The sequence below is a fragment of the Miniopterus natalensis genome, chromosome 2, assembly GCF_054644295.1.
Source record: "Miniopterus natalensis isolate mMinNat1 chromosome 2, mMinNat1.hap1, whole genome shotgun sequence".
In the NCBI taxonomy this organism is placed as follows: domain Eukaryota; kingdom Metazoa; phylum Chordata; class Mammalia; order Chiroptera; family Miniopteridae; genus Miniopterus; species Miniopterus natalensis.
Window position 1 is genome coordinate 25,082,189 of NC_142082.1, and position 17,785 is coordinate 25,099,973.

Below are 17,785 nucleotides of genomic sequence, written 5' to 3' on the forward strand. Positions count from 1 at the left end.
AGCAGCAGAGTTTCCATCTGCCAGGGAGAGATGACTGGAAATGCAAGCACCCTCTTAAAGGGCCAACACACAAAGTTTCGTATGCAGCCACTCTGCTTAGGCTCTGGTGGAAGGCAGGCAGGGTGGACTAGAGCACTGAGGAGAATCTAGAGGGGCTGGCTGGGGGAACAGATCTCAGAGGTCACCCATCTGGATCCCGGTGCTGAGTCATTCCCCCATACGACAAAAGACATCTTTCTCAAGCAGGCATTTACCTTTTAAGCATCTTTTGCCTTAGGGGGAAATAAATGCTCCATCCTGCTGGCCCCACCCCATGGAGTTTTGACAGCCTGAGGCCCCTTAAGAGATTAACAGTCTCTGGGTCCATTGAGTCTGCTGATTTGCTCCTGGACCCAGGGCTTGGAAAAGCAGACCTTGTTGCACATCTTGGTCTTGTCCCAATACACCCAGCTCTAGCAGAGGGAACCAGAAGCTGTAGGGTGTGGAAAACTTCAAACAGGGTACTCAAGGCCAGTCACTAACAGTGTCTGACATTGGCCTGCACCAGCGATCATCCAAAAGACTGGGAGTCCTAGCAAATCTACCTAACACATAGGAACAAATCCAAATAGGCAGCCAAAATGGGGAGACAAAAAACAAAAACAAGCCCCAAATGAAAGAACAAAAGAATTTTCCAAAAGAAAAGCTAAATGAAATGGAGATAAGCAATCTATCAGCTATAGAGTTAAGAATACTAATCATAAAGATTCTCAACAGCATGAAAAAAGATACAGAAACTATGAAGAAAATTAAGAATGATGTAGAAATAAAAAAATATTGGAAGGAATGAACAGCAGATTAGGGGAAGCTGAGGAACAGATCAGCAAATTAGATGACAGGGTAGAAAAAAATCAATCAGAGATCCAAAAAGAAAAAACAACTAAAAAACAGGACAACAGTTTAAGGAAACTGTGGGACAACATAAAACATAATATTTGCATCATAGGAATGCCAGAAGAGGAAGAAAGTAAGCAAGGGTTACAGAACCTGTTTGAAGAAATAATGGCAGAAAACTTCCCTAACCTGGTCAAGAAAAAAGTGACACAAGTTCAGGAGGCACAGTGTCCCAAGCAAGAAGACTCCAAAGAGGCCCACACTTAGACACATCATAATTAAAATGCCGAAAATACAAGACAAAGAGAGAATCTTAAAGGCAGCAAGAGAAAAGCAATCTGTTACCTACAAAGGAGCTCCCATAAGGCTGTCAGCTGAATTCTCATCAGAAACTCTACAGGCCAGAGGGGAATGGCATGAAGTATTCAAGGTAATGCAAAACAAAGATCTGAAACCAAGACTACTCTATCCAGCAAGGCTATCATTCAAAGTCGATGGTGAAATAAAGAGCTTTCCAGACCAAAAATGGCTAAATGAATTTATCACCACCAAACCAGCATTGCAAGAAATGTTTAAAGGGGCTGCTGTAATAAGAAGTTGAAATAGAGAGTAAGAAACATAGGCATAAAGAAATAAAATGGTGCCCGGCCGGGCGTGGCTCAGCAGTTGAGCATGGACCTAGGATCCAGGCGATCAGGGTTCGATTCCTGGTCAGGGCACATGCCCGGGTTGCACGCTCAAGACAGCCAAACAATGATTCTCTCATCATTGATGTTTATCTCTCTCTCCCTCTCCTTTCCTCTCTCTGAAATCAATATATTAAAAATAAATAAAAAATAAAAAAATAAAATGGCGATAAGTACCTATTAATAACCTTAAATATAAATGGATTAAATGTCCCAACAAAAAGACAGGGTAGCTGAATGGATAAGAAAACAAGACCCAAATATATGCTGTCTACAAGAGACCCATTTCACAACAAAAGACACACAGGCTGGAAAAAAAAAAACACCTTCTGGAGGACTTAAAGGAGAGATCAACAGCAATACAGTTACAGTAGGAAACTTTAACATCCCACTGACTTTACTGGATAGATTTTTCAAACAAAAAAATCAACAAGAAAACAGTGACCCTACATGACACACTAGATCAGATGGATTTAATTGTCCTTTACAGAGTATTCCATTCCAAAGCTGCAGAATAAGCATTCTCCTCAAGTGCACATGGGTCATTCTCAAAGACAGACCACATATTAGGACACAAAACAAGTCTCTACAAGTTCAAGATTACTGAAATCATACCAAGCACTTCTCGGACATTTACACAATGGAATACTATGCAGCTGTAGAAATGAAGGATCCCTTACCCTTTGAGACAGCATGGCAGGATCTGGAGGTATTATGGTAAGCAAAATAAGCCAGTCACAGAAAAGGCAAGTGTCACATGACCTTACTCATACGTGGAATAAACCAATGAGCAAAACAGATTCAGAGACATAGAAGCATGGAATAAACTGATGAATCTCAGAGGGAAGGTGGGTGGGTGGGGAGAGAGTAATGTAAGAATTTAGATGCATATATTCATAACTCATAGACACAGACAATAGGGTGGTGAAGGCCTCGGGGGAGGGGTACAGGGTGAAGGGGATCAATGGGGAAGAAAAGGGGACATCTGTAATACTCTCAACAAAAAGATAAATTTAAAAGTAAAATTAAAAAATAAAAATAAAATAGGGAGATCATCCTAGATTACCTGGGTTGCCCAACGTAATCACAAGAGTCCTTAAGTGGAAGAGGGAAATAGAGAAAGAGATGTGACAACAGAAGCAGTGTCAAAGAGACACTATGCACTAGCTCAAAGACAGAGGAAGGGAACCACGAGCCAAGAGTGCAGGTGGCTTCTAAAAGCTGGAAAAGAGAACGGATTTTCTTCTAGAGCCTCCAGGAAAGAATGCAGCCCTGCTGACGCCTTGATTTTACTTCAGTGAAGTACAGAACTGTCAGAGAACTAGTATGTGCTGTTTTAAGCCAGTAAGTTTCATGTAATTTGTTACAGCAACAGAAAACTAATACACTACATGAACAGAAACAGGTAGGTTGGAAAGAACAACAATTTTGGGGTCTAAGCTCTAGGGTTGTAATTCAATGTAAAAAGGCCCCCCTCCTTCACTTTGTGATACTTACAGATCAGATTTGAGAAGTATCCTTCAATCTTCATCCAAGGCAAAACTGTAAAGTCCATACCAGTATTTAAAAAAAAAGGAAAAAAAATCTGCTATAGACACATCACAATTCACACAAATTAATGAAAATTTGCCACCTAAAATATGGCACCAAGCCCATAAATGTCGAATAAAAGGTGATTCAATAATTTTTATTCCCCTTGCATATTAAAATCAACAGTTTGAGAATTCATTAAAAATACTTGTAATTACATAAAAAAGAAAATAAAAATGTAAACAGGGTCATATTGATTGGAGAGGTATGCTATTATATAGGAGGCAAAATTATCAAGGTTAAAAAATAAATTAGGTCTTAAAGTAATGGCACAGCTTACCCTAACTTTTAAGGCACAAAAAAAAAGGGAAGCCAACAGTGAGGTGAGGCAAAAACCATGCTGGTTTAAATAAATAAGAGTAAGGCCTCAAGGCTAAAACTATGCATATGTCCCCACCACTTACCCTCTATCCTATGAAGATATTATGAAAAAAACCCACATCAGATGGCAAGTTATGTGATGTAGTTGGCACCACCTTGAACAAGTCTACGAAGAATTCTTTGAGAAGTTTGCACCAAAAAGTGTGAAATCCTAAGGAAAAGAATCTATTGCATATAACATGGTTGGAGACAGCAGGCTTCAAAAGGGTTTCTGGGTACTGCAGACCCTTTGTTTTTCAATTCATAATTTTAATCAAGTCAGTATAGAGAAAAACACAACTGTATATCAAAGATATCTTATCTGTCCTACTTGTTGGCATCATGCCTAGAAGGAAACTCCAGAAATGGAAGCTTGTTCTTGAAGTGCCCAGTATAAACTGACACCCACTCAGTGCTTTCCTTGCCTATGTTCACCAAAGTGATAAATTTGAAGCTGTAAGATGTTCTCAGTATTAGTTAAACACTGCCTTCCCAATTGGCATGTTAATCTGGATGCCATTAAAAAAAAAAAAAGGCACTGTTCAGAAACAGCTCAACTAAAGCCAGTATCTCAATACTGACTACACATCAGAATCCTAGCACTAAATGTTTCACATTATTTAAATGAAGCAGCCAGGATTGACAACCACTGGAATTAAAACCACCTTTAATAAGCTAATGTGCACTGATGCGATTCTTCACAAGGAGCACCTTGTGATTCCCTAACTTACGTGACCATAGAACTTTGAGAAAACAGACCTGAGAAAATGCTGCTCCATATATGAAAAAATTGGTACACTGAAAACAAGTAGAAATAAGGGAGATTAACAGAAATTGTATATCATATAATGAAAAAGAAAACACACGCATGAAGATAACGGTGACATGAAAGCCTTTGTTTTTAATTTGGTTGATACACATTTGACAAAATATTTTAGAATAGAATAATCCATGAACAGGCTCAAGGTATTTACAGTAACAACTTTAAAAACAAGAATGGACACATTCTAAAACAGAAATGTCTTTAAAACATTGTCTATGGTGAATCTGGAAGACTTTTCGGTTCCTACTCATAACCCTGATCTGAAGCCCCAACAGGTGGCACGTAAGGCCCAGGAGTAGGAGGTACAACTCTAATAACACATTTGGCAATTAAGGATCATCTCTATTGGTGTGAGCTCACAGGGAAGTGAAGGGCCAGAGCTTGGGATAAGATACAGAATGGAAGACTTCAACGCAAACAACTAAGGACAAGACCTAGAAATCATACTCACCTTTCTCAGTTTCCTTTAGGAGAAGGCTGCGAACAGTTTTTTATACTTACTCAATTTTCCCTCTTTTAGCAGAAAATCAGCAACCCTGAGACTCCAATTTTCCAAGACATAAAAGTTAATAAACATCTAGAAACTGTTCAAGATTTATAAAAATGATCAAATAGAAACTTCAAAATAAATTTTATGATCTGAAAATACTTTTAAAAGAACAAAATGTCTCAAAATTTTCATGCCTAATTCTTAAACATTCCAACTAGTAATTGCCACTGTCTGAAATGAGTTTCACACACACAAAAAAATACACTTTTTAACTAGATATTTTAAATTGAGTAACAACTTGCTCTTGCTTGTTAAATGGACGCCTACATCTTTTTATTATTCAAATATACTTAAAAGAGATTAGATATTTTATCCATCTGGAATATATAGTCTGAACTGACTTACAAGATAGCAACATAAACAGAGACCATGAAAAAAATAACCAAATGCCTATTCTGTGTAACACTACTGAGACAAACACTGTACACCATACACAGCAACATCTACTGATCCAACTAGGCTATTTAACTATACTTTCAACACCTGGTTTCAATAAACAACTTTGTAGAGCATATAGCCACAATGTTTTTAAAAATCAAATCTGCTGCTCCTCCAATGGTGGGTCAAGAGCTTCCATTAGTTTTTTGTTTGCCTCTTCATTATGCCGGCTTTGACAATGAGTTAAATGTTTCTTAAAGCCTCTTGGGAAATTTGATTCAAAATTACAACGTGGACATTTAAGTAAACTTTGCCCATGGGCTGCTACATGATTTTTAAGGAGAGATTCCAAAAGAAAAGCCTTTCCACAAATTGTGCATTTGTAAGGGCTATGAACATTATGCTTATTAACCAAATGATGCAAAACAGCACCTTTTTTCATAGCACGACAGCAACAAATTTTGCAATAATACTTTCCTTTTCCACGCTTCATATATTTGGCAATCTCTTCTTCAGAGATAAAAGCCTCTTTTTCTTCAGTAAATTGTAGCACATTTTTGGACTGCTCTGGACTAGTCATGTCCATTTTGTTCTCTTTACTAAAATCAATAGATTCCACGTCAACCTGCTCTTGATCACTGCTTGATTCTTGGCCCTTACTATCTATTGCTTCCAAATCTGTTTTTATATATTCACTACTACTAAGCTCAGCATCAGAGTTCTCCTGGTTGTCTTTCTTGAGTTTCTTTGAGGAAGGAAATAAAGTGTCTTCTAAGAGTTTCTTAGGTGTAGCTAGTAGTTCTTCCTGAACTAAAATATCACACTTCTGATCATCTATGGCATCCGGCTGTAGTTCATCACCCAATTCAATTGCCTTTTGAGATTCTGAGAACACAGCAGATTTGGAAAGTTCAGGGAAAAGGGCATGTTTCCGGGGCTCTGGAAAAAGAGCGCGTTTTCGTGGTTCAGGAGAAGCAGGAGGGGCTGTTTTGGTAGGCTCAGAAAACAGAGTAGGCTTTCTAGACTCAGTATCAATAGAGAGAACAGGCTTCCAGATATCGGAGGCCGCTTTAGGGGACTCAGGTGGCCCACAAGGTTTCCGGGTCTCAGGGAAGACAGGTTTCTGAGGTTCCATAAAAAAGGAAGACTTCCAGAGATCAGGGGAACCACTACGGGAACTTTTCTGGAACTCAGGAAAATCGAGTGAAGCAGGAGGAGTCTTCCGCTGGTCAGGAGAAAGCTTCCAAAGTTCTGGAGATCCTGAGGGTTTTCTGAGCTCTGGAGATCCCGCTGGACTACGAATGTCTGGGGACAATGGTGGGCCCGGTTTGCGAAGCTCAGGAGACAAGGGAGGTCCTGCTTTACGGAGCTCAGGAGACACTGGGGGAACTGTCTTCCAATGTTCAGGTGACAAGGTGGGAGTTGTCTTTCGCAGTTCTGGTGGGCCAGACTTCCATGATTCAGGAGATGCAGGGGGAGATTTCCAGGAACCAGATGAGATTGACGAAGACTTCCAGGATGCAGGGGACACAGATGGAGTTGGTTTCCAAGGTCCGGGTGATATAGAAGGAATTGGTTTCCAAGGTCCAGGAGACACAGATGGAGCAGGTTTAGCTGGCTTCCAGGGTCCTGATGCTGAAGGACTGGATTTCCAAGACCTGGGCGACCCAGGTGGCCCTGGCTTCCAAGAACCTGGTGACACAGCTGGGGCTGGTCTCCTAGGCTCTGGAGAGACAGCAGGGAATGGCTTCCAAGGTTCAGGAGACTCTGACGGGGATGGCTTCCTTGGCTCAGGGGAAATTGTCCGGGCTGGCTTCCGAGACTCTGGAGACGCAGTTGGGGATGGCCCCCAAGGTTCGGGAGAAGCAGCTAGAACTGGTGACTCTGGAGAGGAGGCTGAAGGCGGCCCCAATGTTTCTAGGAAATGGGAGTGTTTCTGAGGTTTGGGATTAATAAGAGTAGCCTTTACTGGCTCAGGAGATACAGGAGCAAGTTTCTGTGGTTCTGGTGAAGGAACTGGTTTCTGAGATTCAGAAACAACAGGGACTGGTTTTGGAAGTTCAGGAGAAGAAACAGGGGTAGTTTTTGGTGGCTCAGGAGAAGGAAGAGGTGTTTGTGGCTCAGGAGAAACAGGACCAGGTTTCTGAGGCTCCAGGGAAGTAAGAGGAGTAGGTTTGGGTGATTCTGGAGACAAAAGTGTGCCAAGTTTCTCTGTTTCTATGGAAAGGGCAGGTACAGGTTTCTGGAGTTCTGAATTAGAGGGCATTTTCTGGTGTTCAGGAAGAGGAGGGCTTTTCACAGAATCTGTTTCTTTGTTTAACTGGTTTTTTGGTTTCTCATTCCATTTCTCTGGGGCTGCATGTTTGGATGTGATATGATAGTATACATTAGAGTACATCTTGCTGGTGAAGAAGCATTTATGGCAATGAAATAGCTTTGCACTTTTCTGGTAAAATATCATTTTACCTAACCCACCAGCATCCATTTCATCACAAAATTCTGGATGGATGGTGCCCATGTGGATTTGTACGTTTTCATAATCCGTGCCTCTGAAATTGCAGTGGTCACACTCCAAACGTACTGATGGTTTACGAAGTTCCTGAAATACTTCCATTTTTCTTTCTGTTACAACACATACAATTATATTCTTTTAAAACTTTCAACAATGCTGAAATAAAGTAGAAATAAATTATTTTCAGGGAACATAATCTTGAATGAAATGCTATTCTAGCCCATTCTAAAACTGCATAATTTTAAGCCTCGGATGGCACAAGCATTTATTCAATATCTCTATAAAAGATTTTCAAGAAATGGAACTAATTTTTAACTGAGTCCCAGGAACTCTGTTAGATTTACATACATGATCCCATTTAATACTCTTAATAATATGACTCAAGCATTATTTTTTTCATTTAGTGATGAAAAACCTGAGGTTCAGAGAAGTGACTTAACTAGGTTATGAAACTATCGGTGACCTAAGCCTGACCCCCAAGTTATCTACTGCATGTGCTTTACATCTTGACTCTAAAAACCCAAATATCAACAAGCTGTCTGTGCACAAAGCTAAGTAAATACCAAAATTCAAGCTAGGCTATTTAAGTTTGAGCAAGAAACTTTAAAGCCATTTCAGAAAACACTTGTTAAATTAGGTCTAACTATGAAAACTCTTTTCATAGATTTTTAAAATTTTATTTATTTACCTATTTAAAGAGAAACATCTACTTCTTGTTCCACTTATTTATGCATTCATTGGCTGATTCTTGTATGTGCCCTGACCAGGGATCGAACCCACAACTTTGGCATATCAAGATGACTCTAACCAACTGAGCTACCCAGCCAGGGCTCATAGATCTTTTAAAAAAATATATCAAAATATATTTTATCCATCCTAATATAAAGTATTTTAGTCATTTACTTAATAAATAATTTTGTGTCTGATGCTTTTCTAAGCACTCAGGGTTAAAGGGGTGTCTTACAATATGGTGCTTACATTGGCAGGGAAGTAAGAGTGTGGAGGGCAATGTAGAGAAAGCTGTCAAGGAGACAATTCGAGCAGAGATTTTGAATGAAATGCCATCCTAGGCTTAAAATTATTACTTAAGCAGAGATGTTGCCCTTGCCAAGCAAAAGGCAATTTAAATAGAGGACAGCCTGGAGACAGGAACTTGCTTGCCAGAAAATATGACTTTAAATTTTTAAGTCTTAGGTGATAAAAGTAACAGCTCAGTTAAAAACATATTCATTCACACAGTATAAAATACTCACACAGTGTCACTCCCCAGGGGTAGCCCCTGTACTTACATGCCATTGAAGAAATGTTCTATGCACACACAAATGCATAAACACATTCTACACAAATAAGATATTAAACATATTGTTCTGCAATCTGCTTTCACTTAAGGAAGAGGAGGTGTGTCTCTGGCTCAAGAGAAGTAACAGGGCCAGGCTTCTGATGCTCCAAAGAGCTAAGAGGAGTAGGTTTTGTGATTCTGGAAACAAAACTGGGCCATTTTTGGCAGGTATAGGTTTCAGGAGCTCTACTGAATTAGAGAGCATTTTCTAGACATTTTTACATTCAGAGTAAGCACTGAATTTCTTTGTATATATTTTTTAATGTGAGGGTATTTCTGAAGGGAGAATTCATAGAAATGGATTACCTGGTTCTAAAGCTATTTGCAATTAAAATTGATACACTGTACCAAACTCTCAACAAGTTACAGCAACCAATATTACAAACCTTAAATTTCTAATCTCTGCTATTTCTTATGTGAAAACTAATATCTCACTACTTTTCTTTAATGAGAAACAAACATTTTTCCTTGCTTATTATTATTAACCATGTGTATTTCTTTTCTAGGGTATGACTTGTCCATTTTTCTTAATTACTTGTAAATCGTCCTTGTATATAAAAGAAATCAACTCTTTTACTGAAAATATTCAGTTTATCATTTGTTTCTTGACTTTATGACTTTTTTTGAAACCACACACAACTGGTTTATATAAAAATTAAAAACTTAGAAGTGTTTTCATTATAACTTTTAAATTATGCTTTCCCATTTCATTGTTTTTTTAATCATTCAATATTTTTTCCTATGATTTGAATAATTTAATTCTTTTTTACATTTGTATCTTTTTTTTTTGTTAAATATATCTTTATTGATTTCAGAGAGAGGAAAGGAGGGGGGGGAGAGAGAGAGAGAAACATCAATGATGAGAGAGTCATTGATCGGCTGCCTCTTGCACAACCCCGACTGGGGATCGAGCCCGCAACCCGGGCATGTGCCCTGACAGGGAATCGAACCCCGATTGCCTGGATCCTATGTTGACGCTCAACCACTGAGCTGGGCCCACCCGGGCCACATTTGTATCTTTAATAAGGATGTGAACTAGGGATTCAGCCTCCTTTTTCATCCCAAATGGACAGTTTGGTTGTCTCAACAACACTGATTACACAGCCCTTTTCCTCACTTACGTGTAATTTTCCATTTAGCATTTACTAAATTTCACGTATATGAGTCTATTTTGAACTCTACTCTGTTCTCCACCAGTTCCATCTGGTATGCTCTTCTCACCATGGGAATCCACCAACTGTTAAAACAGATTGTGTAACTAACATACTCAGTGAGTCTATTCACCAAGTGGCTTACAAAAATCTCTTCTCATTTAATTATGCGCCATCATTTACCTAAAGTACCAGCCACTACTAAGAGTATACAATGTGCTCTGTGCTAATGGTAACAACAGGGTCAAAATATACTTTTCCCATGTTACTGTTCCTAAAAAAAAAAAATACAGATTAGAAACACTGATAATCACAGGACCACCCTTTATTGATTTAAAAAAATATTAATTTGAAATTATAATGTCATTTCTAATTTTGATAACTTGCTTTGAAAATGTTTTGTTTTTTTTTAATGTTTTTATTGATTTCAGAGAGACGAAGGGGGGGGGAGAGAGAGAGGTAGAAACATCGATGATGAGAAAGGGAGTCATTGATGGGCTGCCTCCTGCAAGACCTTTACTGGGGATCTAGCCTGCAACCCAGTCATGTGTCCTGACCCAGAATTGAACCACGACCTCCTGGTTCATAGGTTGATGGCTCAACCACTTCGCAACACTGGCTGGGCTAAAATGTTATTCTTGACAACACTGTTTTCTATCATCTATATCAGTGGTGTATCATTTGCATTTTTGAGGGGGGGTGTCTGAAGGTAGAAAGGTGATAATTGAGGAAACAAACTAGTGCTTCAGAAAGTATTAGCAATTACCCTGTCTTTTAGAAAATTGTTTTTAGGGCTAGAAAGAATACAAAAAATATGTAATTACTTAGTACTGAAAAACATCTTGAATGTAAAAACACAATAAAGAAAACATGTAAAAGGAATAAGTTATCTCAATAACCCCATCTGGCCGTAAGTGGCAATGATGAACAGTAAAGGGATGCTCACATTTAAAAAGTTAGGTATATTATATTATCATGTATGTTATGACATAGAGGTTAAAAGCTTAGGCTTACTGGGTCTGAGTCCTAGTTATGCTACAAGGCTTTGATCAAGTTACTAAACATTTCTATGCTTCAGTTTCCTTGACTGTAAAATGGATGTAATATTTTATAGTGAGTTTAGAATAGTATCTGATATATAGCAAGCGCTCAGTGTTGGCTATTATTATTAAATTAGAAACTACATGGTAGTCTCTAAAATATATAATCCTTCAGTTTCTGGTAATTAAATAGTCCCAAATCACCTTGGTGAAGTTATGAATGACCAACACACAGTGGCTCATCCAAAAAGATACACAAGTACTGCTTGTGACAAAGAAAGGCATTACTTTCATAATTTTTTGTCCAAGTTTCTTAAGGTTAATTAAACAGTCTGTTAACTACAGAAACTTTTCCCAAGTTCTCAAGCAATAACTCATATACAGTATGGAGAAAGTACTTCTGTTTTCTCATTTCAATGTAGCACTTACTTAGCTACACCCCTTCTCTCTTTGCATAATATGCAGTCCCATTAACAAAACAATTTTCTTCCTTTCCTATGTGCTGCCTCACCAACTTTTACCAATAGTAACTCATCTCATAGAGGTCATCAAAAAGCCCAGAAAGTATATATAATACAGGGAATTAGGTTATAAACTTTAAGGGTAAAGCATTTTTTTCTTCTATTCCCACAGGAATGCCTACACATACTGTTTTATGGTCAGGAAGATTTTTAAAAATGCTTCTGGCAAACTTACCAAATAAAAAACAATGAAACAAAACCACATCTCATATATGGACGTCTCTAACACAGTACAACAGTAGAGAACTGGTCCCCTTTTTGCCACATACTCTTTCCCAACTGCTATCCCAGTCTTGTGGTCCCCTTTCAGTAGGCTACCTTTTCTCTTTATTTCTACTTTCCACTGACTAGATTTATCCCTTTCTTGTCTCTTTCGAAATTTTATACTAACCCTACATTTTACAGCTATTCCTGTAATTTAGTCCATTTTTAATACCACTTAACCTAATTCCCACTGCTCTTGCCTTAAGCAGCCTTCAGCCACCTCAGCTTCTTGGAGTAGACCAACTACTTTTGTCCTCAATTGCTGCCTGCCAAATCTGTCCATTCACCAGCTCTCTCTTCACGTAGGGCGACTCAGTAAATGCATCATCCATTCCCATTCCCTTTCAGTCTACCGATGGCTCCTCAGACTTCCAGATCATTCCCTATCTTTCCCAAATGGCCCTCCCTCCTTCCTCTTGCTACCAAAAACTCTTCTGGCCAATCTCAAAGTTTCTATTACCCACACCTGCTACTATTTAAGCTTCAATATCATACTGTGCTAATTCCTTTAAAAAAGTTTTTTTAAATGTTACAGAATTTACCTCTCAAACCCCAAATTCAGCACATGTTCACATATTATATATATATATGATTGTGTATGCTTTTATAGAGCTTTTCCTTAAGAACTTCAAGCACTTTTCAAAAATATTCTCATCATAAAATATTCTCCTAAACATTAAAACACAAGAAATGTTAAAAGCAAAAAAAAAGGGGGGGGGGCAGAGAAATGCTGGCAGAATAACACTTTATAAATCAAGACAAATACTTTTAAAGTGGGAAAGCAATAAAGACCAATATGCTTCTTTCTCCCTAGTAGACTTACCAGCTGTCTTACTAGAAGTCTTACACAAGGTCTTCAAGGTCAGCAAGCTTACATGGCTTTTTGACTAAACCACAGAAAACAGCCTGGAGTACATGAAGGACAGAGATGAGAAGCTGAACCTAAAAAAAATAAAATAAAATAAAGGCAATCAAAATCCCATTCCTATGATATCTTGTGCCCCCTAAAATAGAATTTTGCCTATTTCTCTCACTATCCTGTCCTCCACCCCCCAACAATCCAACCAGCCTGGATACTTACTTAAACGAAATTACGCCAAATACTGTCAATGACACCATCCCTGTCTAATTCCACTTTAATAATCCACCATGGAACTAATGCCCATGTATGTGACCAAACCCTTCTCAAACCTACCACCTAACTTCAGCTTATATGACAAGCACTCAGGAGACTGCGGCTGTGACCACAGGTGCAGCTGGCATTTTGTCAATTATCCATTCTATATAGCAGGACAGTAAATTAATAGGCAGCAAAGGAAGGGACAACATAATCAACAGGACCAAGGGGCAAAGAAGAAACAGGCCTCTGGGGAACGGAAGGATGGTGGTGCTTCAGTAACTGCTCAGGCTTTTTCATGAATGAATTTCAGAGAAGGCATAAGGGTCTGGGTAAGTTGTTCACTTGAACAAAATGGGATAAACCGGCTGTGAACAAGCTAGAGAACAGCTCACAATACTCTTCTGATTAAGTTCTAGCACATTTATCTACCCTTCCTCTATTCCCTACACCGTGTCTATGCTTTAACTCTGATACCTTACTTCCCTGCCACTAGTCTCACTTCCTTCCAATCCACTCATCACAATGCTACCAGTCGCCTTCCAAACACAAAAACCTAATGTGACTTGCTTGCTCAAAATTTCTCCAGGTAATTCCAACACCTACAGTAGAAAATTTGAACATGGTGTATAAAACTCTTCACAATCTGGCCCCTGACTAGACTGCATTCTCAAAGTACTGGACCACCTATAATTCCCTGACAACTCAAGCTTCTGAGCCTTTACACAGGTATTTTCTCTCTTTTACACTCCAAATCTTGCCACCCAGTCATCAGGCAAGTTCCTGCATCTTTTAAGTGGGATTGCTTTTTTATTTTTTTTTTAAATATGTCTTTATTGATTTGAGAGGAAGGGAGAGGGAGAGACAGAAACATCAATAATGAGAGTCATTGATCGGCTGCCTCCTGCATGCTTCCCACTGGGGATCAAGCCTACAACCCAGGCATGTGCCCTGTCCAGGAATCGAACCACGACCTCCTGGTTCATAGGTTGATGCTCAACCAATGAGCCATGCTGGCCGGAGATAGTTTCTTAAATATTAGCCAATCCCCACCCTCTCCAATCTTCCTTGGATCCCCTGCTGTATACACATCTCTACCATAGTGGTCATCTCTGGCACTAAAGCCTGATTCCATTCCAGGCAGTGGGCTCCTGGAGAGCAGGGACCCTTGCACTTCCCTAGCACATGGTATATGCTCAGAAAGTATCTGTTTAATCTCATGCATTCCCTCATAAAGACTGGAGCCCTGACCTTAGATTCACAGGATTTTAAAACTAAAAGACCTGAGCTACCATCTAGTCTTGGAGCCACTGGATTTTAGGACAAGAGGCCTCAGGGACCACCTACTTTAAAACTTCAATTTCTAGTTGAGGAAATTCAGAGAGACATTAACTTGCTCAAGATCAGGCAAATAATCAGTATGTGATGGAAGACCAAAATAAAGTTCTGCTATCTATCCAGGTTCTTTCTAGTATGTCTTGACCAACCTAATACCGTGGAATTTAGTAAGATCTTGAAAAGCCAATACAATGGGCCCAAATAAACAAGACAAAATTTATCAAGCACTTAGAATACAAGTATCAGTTGCAGAACATAGCACTATAGAGAACTGCATTCCATATTCTGCATTTCGCAGAGTATCCCAGTGGATCACTCTCTTCATTTCTGGGCAGGACGGAAACTTTAAGAGAGTCACTAACACTAGGGAACCTGCAAATGAAAGCAACCAAGATGGCAGGCATGAAAACATATCATTTGTGAGTACAGGCATTTAACTTCAAAACGGGAAGAGTTATGGATAATATATATGTAAGCTATCCTAGAAGCAACAAGGGGAAGCCGGCAGGAAAACAGATGTCAGCTCAACATATCAAGTTTTATGAACTACTCAATCACAGACTAGAATAAGTTGCTTTGTCAGGCAGGAGCCCTCCATAACTGGAAACCAATGATCAGGACAGGACTGGAAAGATCCTTGGAGGACAAGAGTCCAACATCTTCATTTTACAATTGAGAAAACTGATGCTGAGTGACAGAAGTGACTTGTGGAAGATCACACAAGTTCCAATCATTACTGTTTTGCCACTACATCATCCTGTACTTTTCACTGAAGTTCTAGCCATATAGCATCACACCTATTTCCCATTCCTACCCAAATTCTCCCTGGTCATTTTAAAAAACATGTTTATGGAGATCTTTTAAAATTAAAACTCAACATGTAGAGCATGTTTAAAGCTAACTGAGTTTTATGCATATACACACTAGCATTGCTCTTTACCCCAGCTGAATTTTTAAAAATTAGTAAACTTCACTTTCTTAGAGTGGATTTAGGTTTCAAGAAAAAAAATTAAACAGGAAGTTTTCTGTTTTCACATACCTCCCTGCACACAATTTCTCCATTATTAACATCCTGTATTAGTGTGGTACATTTATTCCAAATGACAAAATACTGGTATTAACTAAAGTCCACAGTTTACATTAGGGGTCACTATACATGTTTTACAGTTCTGTGGGTTTCAAAACTGTAATGATGTCATGTATCTACCATTACAGAATCGCCCATTACAGAATCATATAGAATACTTTGGCTGCCATAACAATTCCCTATGCTCCTAACAACCACTGATCCTTTTACTGTTTCTGTAGTTTTGCCTTTTCCTATACATTTTTAAAAACTGTAGCAAAAGATAACAAAACTTACCGTTCTAACCATTTTTAAAAGCACAATTCAGTGGCATTAAGTGCAGTCACAATATTGTAAAACCATCACCATTATCCATTTCCAAAATTTTTCATCACCACGTACAGAAACTCTGTACTCATTAAACAATAACATCCCTTCCTCACCCCACCCCTACCGGCCCCTGGTAACCTCTATCCCATTTTCTGTCTCTATGAGTGGCATCCTACAGTATTTGTCTTTTTGTGTCTGGCTTATTTCACTTTGCATATCTACACTATAGCATGTAACATGATTTTAGTCCGTTTTAGGAATGAATAACATTTTGTTTTCCATTCACGTGTGGAGACATTCGGATTGTTTCCTCCTTTTGGCTACTTTAAACAAGACTGCTATGAACAAGGGTGTGCAGTATCTATGAGTCCCTGCTTCCAACTCTTTGGAGTTTACACCTTGGGGTGAAATTGCTGGATCATATAATAACTCTATGCTTCAATTTTTGAGGAACCGCTACTAAACCGTTGGTCAGGGCTCTGGCTGCAGCAGTTTCCATGCCAGCCAGCAATGCACAAGTGTTCCAATTTCTCCACATCTTCGCCATCACTTGTGATTTCTCTTCGAAGAGCCACCCTAATGGGTGTGCTATGGTATTTCATTCTGGTTTTCATTTTCATAACTTTGATGGCTGATGCGCATCCTTTGATGTGCTCACTGGCCATTTGTGTATCTTTTTGGAGAAACACCTACTTAAATCCTTTGCCCAGTTCTGAATTGGATTGCTTTTTGTTGTTGAGTTATTGTTGTTCTTTACATCTTCCGGACACTAATCCCTTATCTGATATATGATTACATTTCTCCTATTCTGGGGACTGCCTAGCTGATTTCAAAACAATGACAAAAGCCCACGCAGTCTAGGGGCGGAGAAAATTGCACCTAGGACCGAAAGGAAAAGAATGCATTCCTTGAGAGCCAGAACCGACTTCCCAGCAGGGTTTTAAATAAAACGTTACCTGCTTCCCTACCCTCAAGTCCCCGTAGAGTCCGCCCCGCCCGCGGCCTCTGGGTAGCCGGTCGTTCAGCCAGCCCGGCGCGAGCGGACGAGGTGCAGGCCCCTCCTCGGTGGACGCCCTAGGCTTCCTCGGGACGCGGGCCTCCGGGAGTGCAGGCCCGGACGACGCCCCTCCCTGTCCGCCCCGCTTCTCAGCGCTGGACCGCAGCGGCGTCCAAAAGGGCGAATGTTGGCGGGAGGCCGGGCTCGCGGTCCCCGGCGGCTCCGCGAGGCCCTGCGGAGCGGCGGCCTCCCGAATGGCGGCGAAGCGCAGGCGCGAGCTCCGGGCGCGCGAGCGTGCGCGCGGCCGTAGGACCGGAGGGCCGGGGCTGACGGGAAGCGAGTTTGGCGACGCGCGCCCTGCGGCGCGGGCCAATCAGATCGCAGATCGCGGGCGCCTGTTGCCGAGAGGCGTTGGCGGGTAGAGCGGCCCGCCCGGCGCCCGGAAGTGGCGTGGCTCCTGCGCAGCTCCTGGAAGTTCCTGCTGGTCCGCCGGGGCTGGGGGAGGGTCCTCGCCATCCTTGCCCACGGGGGCTGAGCCGGAGTTCGCGGTCCGCTGTCTCTGCCAGGTGGAGGCGTCAAGCCCTGGCCTGGGGGCGCCCAACCGAGAAGGTACTGCGCAGAGAAGAGGCCTAGCGTTTCACTTTCGCTGGCCAGTTTTTACCCCGTTGGGGTAAAATAAGCCGACCTTTATTCAGCATTCCCGCCCCGCGGGTGAGAGCAGGTTCCCCTGCGTGAGCAAACGGTATTGCCTCCTGGCGCACCTGCAGGAGCAAACGGCATCGCCGCCAGCGTCGCCTGTGAGCAGCCCGGCATCCCCTCGAACTCAGTTCCTGGCCTCTTCAGTCTGTTC

At 40.6% G+C, this 17,785-nt stretch overlaps 1 protein-coding gene across 3 annotated transcripts; it reads right to left on the reverse strand.

Annotated features, from left to right (window-relative positions):
- Positions 1 to 4,384: 4,384 nt before the first annotated feature.
- Positions 4,385 to 17,081, reverse strand: CHAMP1 (chromosome alignment maintaining phosphoprotein 1). 3 transcript variants are annotated; one of them, XM_016195573.2, is made up of 3 exons: positions 16,907 to 17,081; positions 12,911 to 13,029; positions 4,385 to 7,928 (listed from the first exon to the last, which is right to left on the reverse strand). In XM_016195573.2, the coding sequence occupies exon 3, from the start codon at positions 7,872 to 7,874 to the stop codon at positions 5,418 to 5,420; it is 2,457 nt and encodes an 818-aa protein (XP_016051059.2). In that variant the 5' UTR covers positions 7,875 to 7,928; positions 12,911 to 13,029; positions 16,907 to 17,081; the 3' UTR covers positions 4,385 to 5,417. The 3 variants fall into 3 exon arrangements, with proteins under 3 accessions (XP_016051059.2, XP_016051058.2, XP_016051057.2); XM_016195572.2 differs by having other exon boundaries at positions 4,385 to 7,882; positions 16,895 to 17,081; XM_016195571.2 differs by having other exon boundaries at positions 16,895 to 17,081.
- Between the last annotated feature and the right edge of the window lie 704 nt (positions 17,082 to 17,785).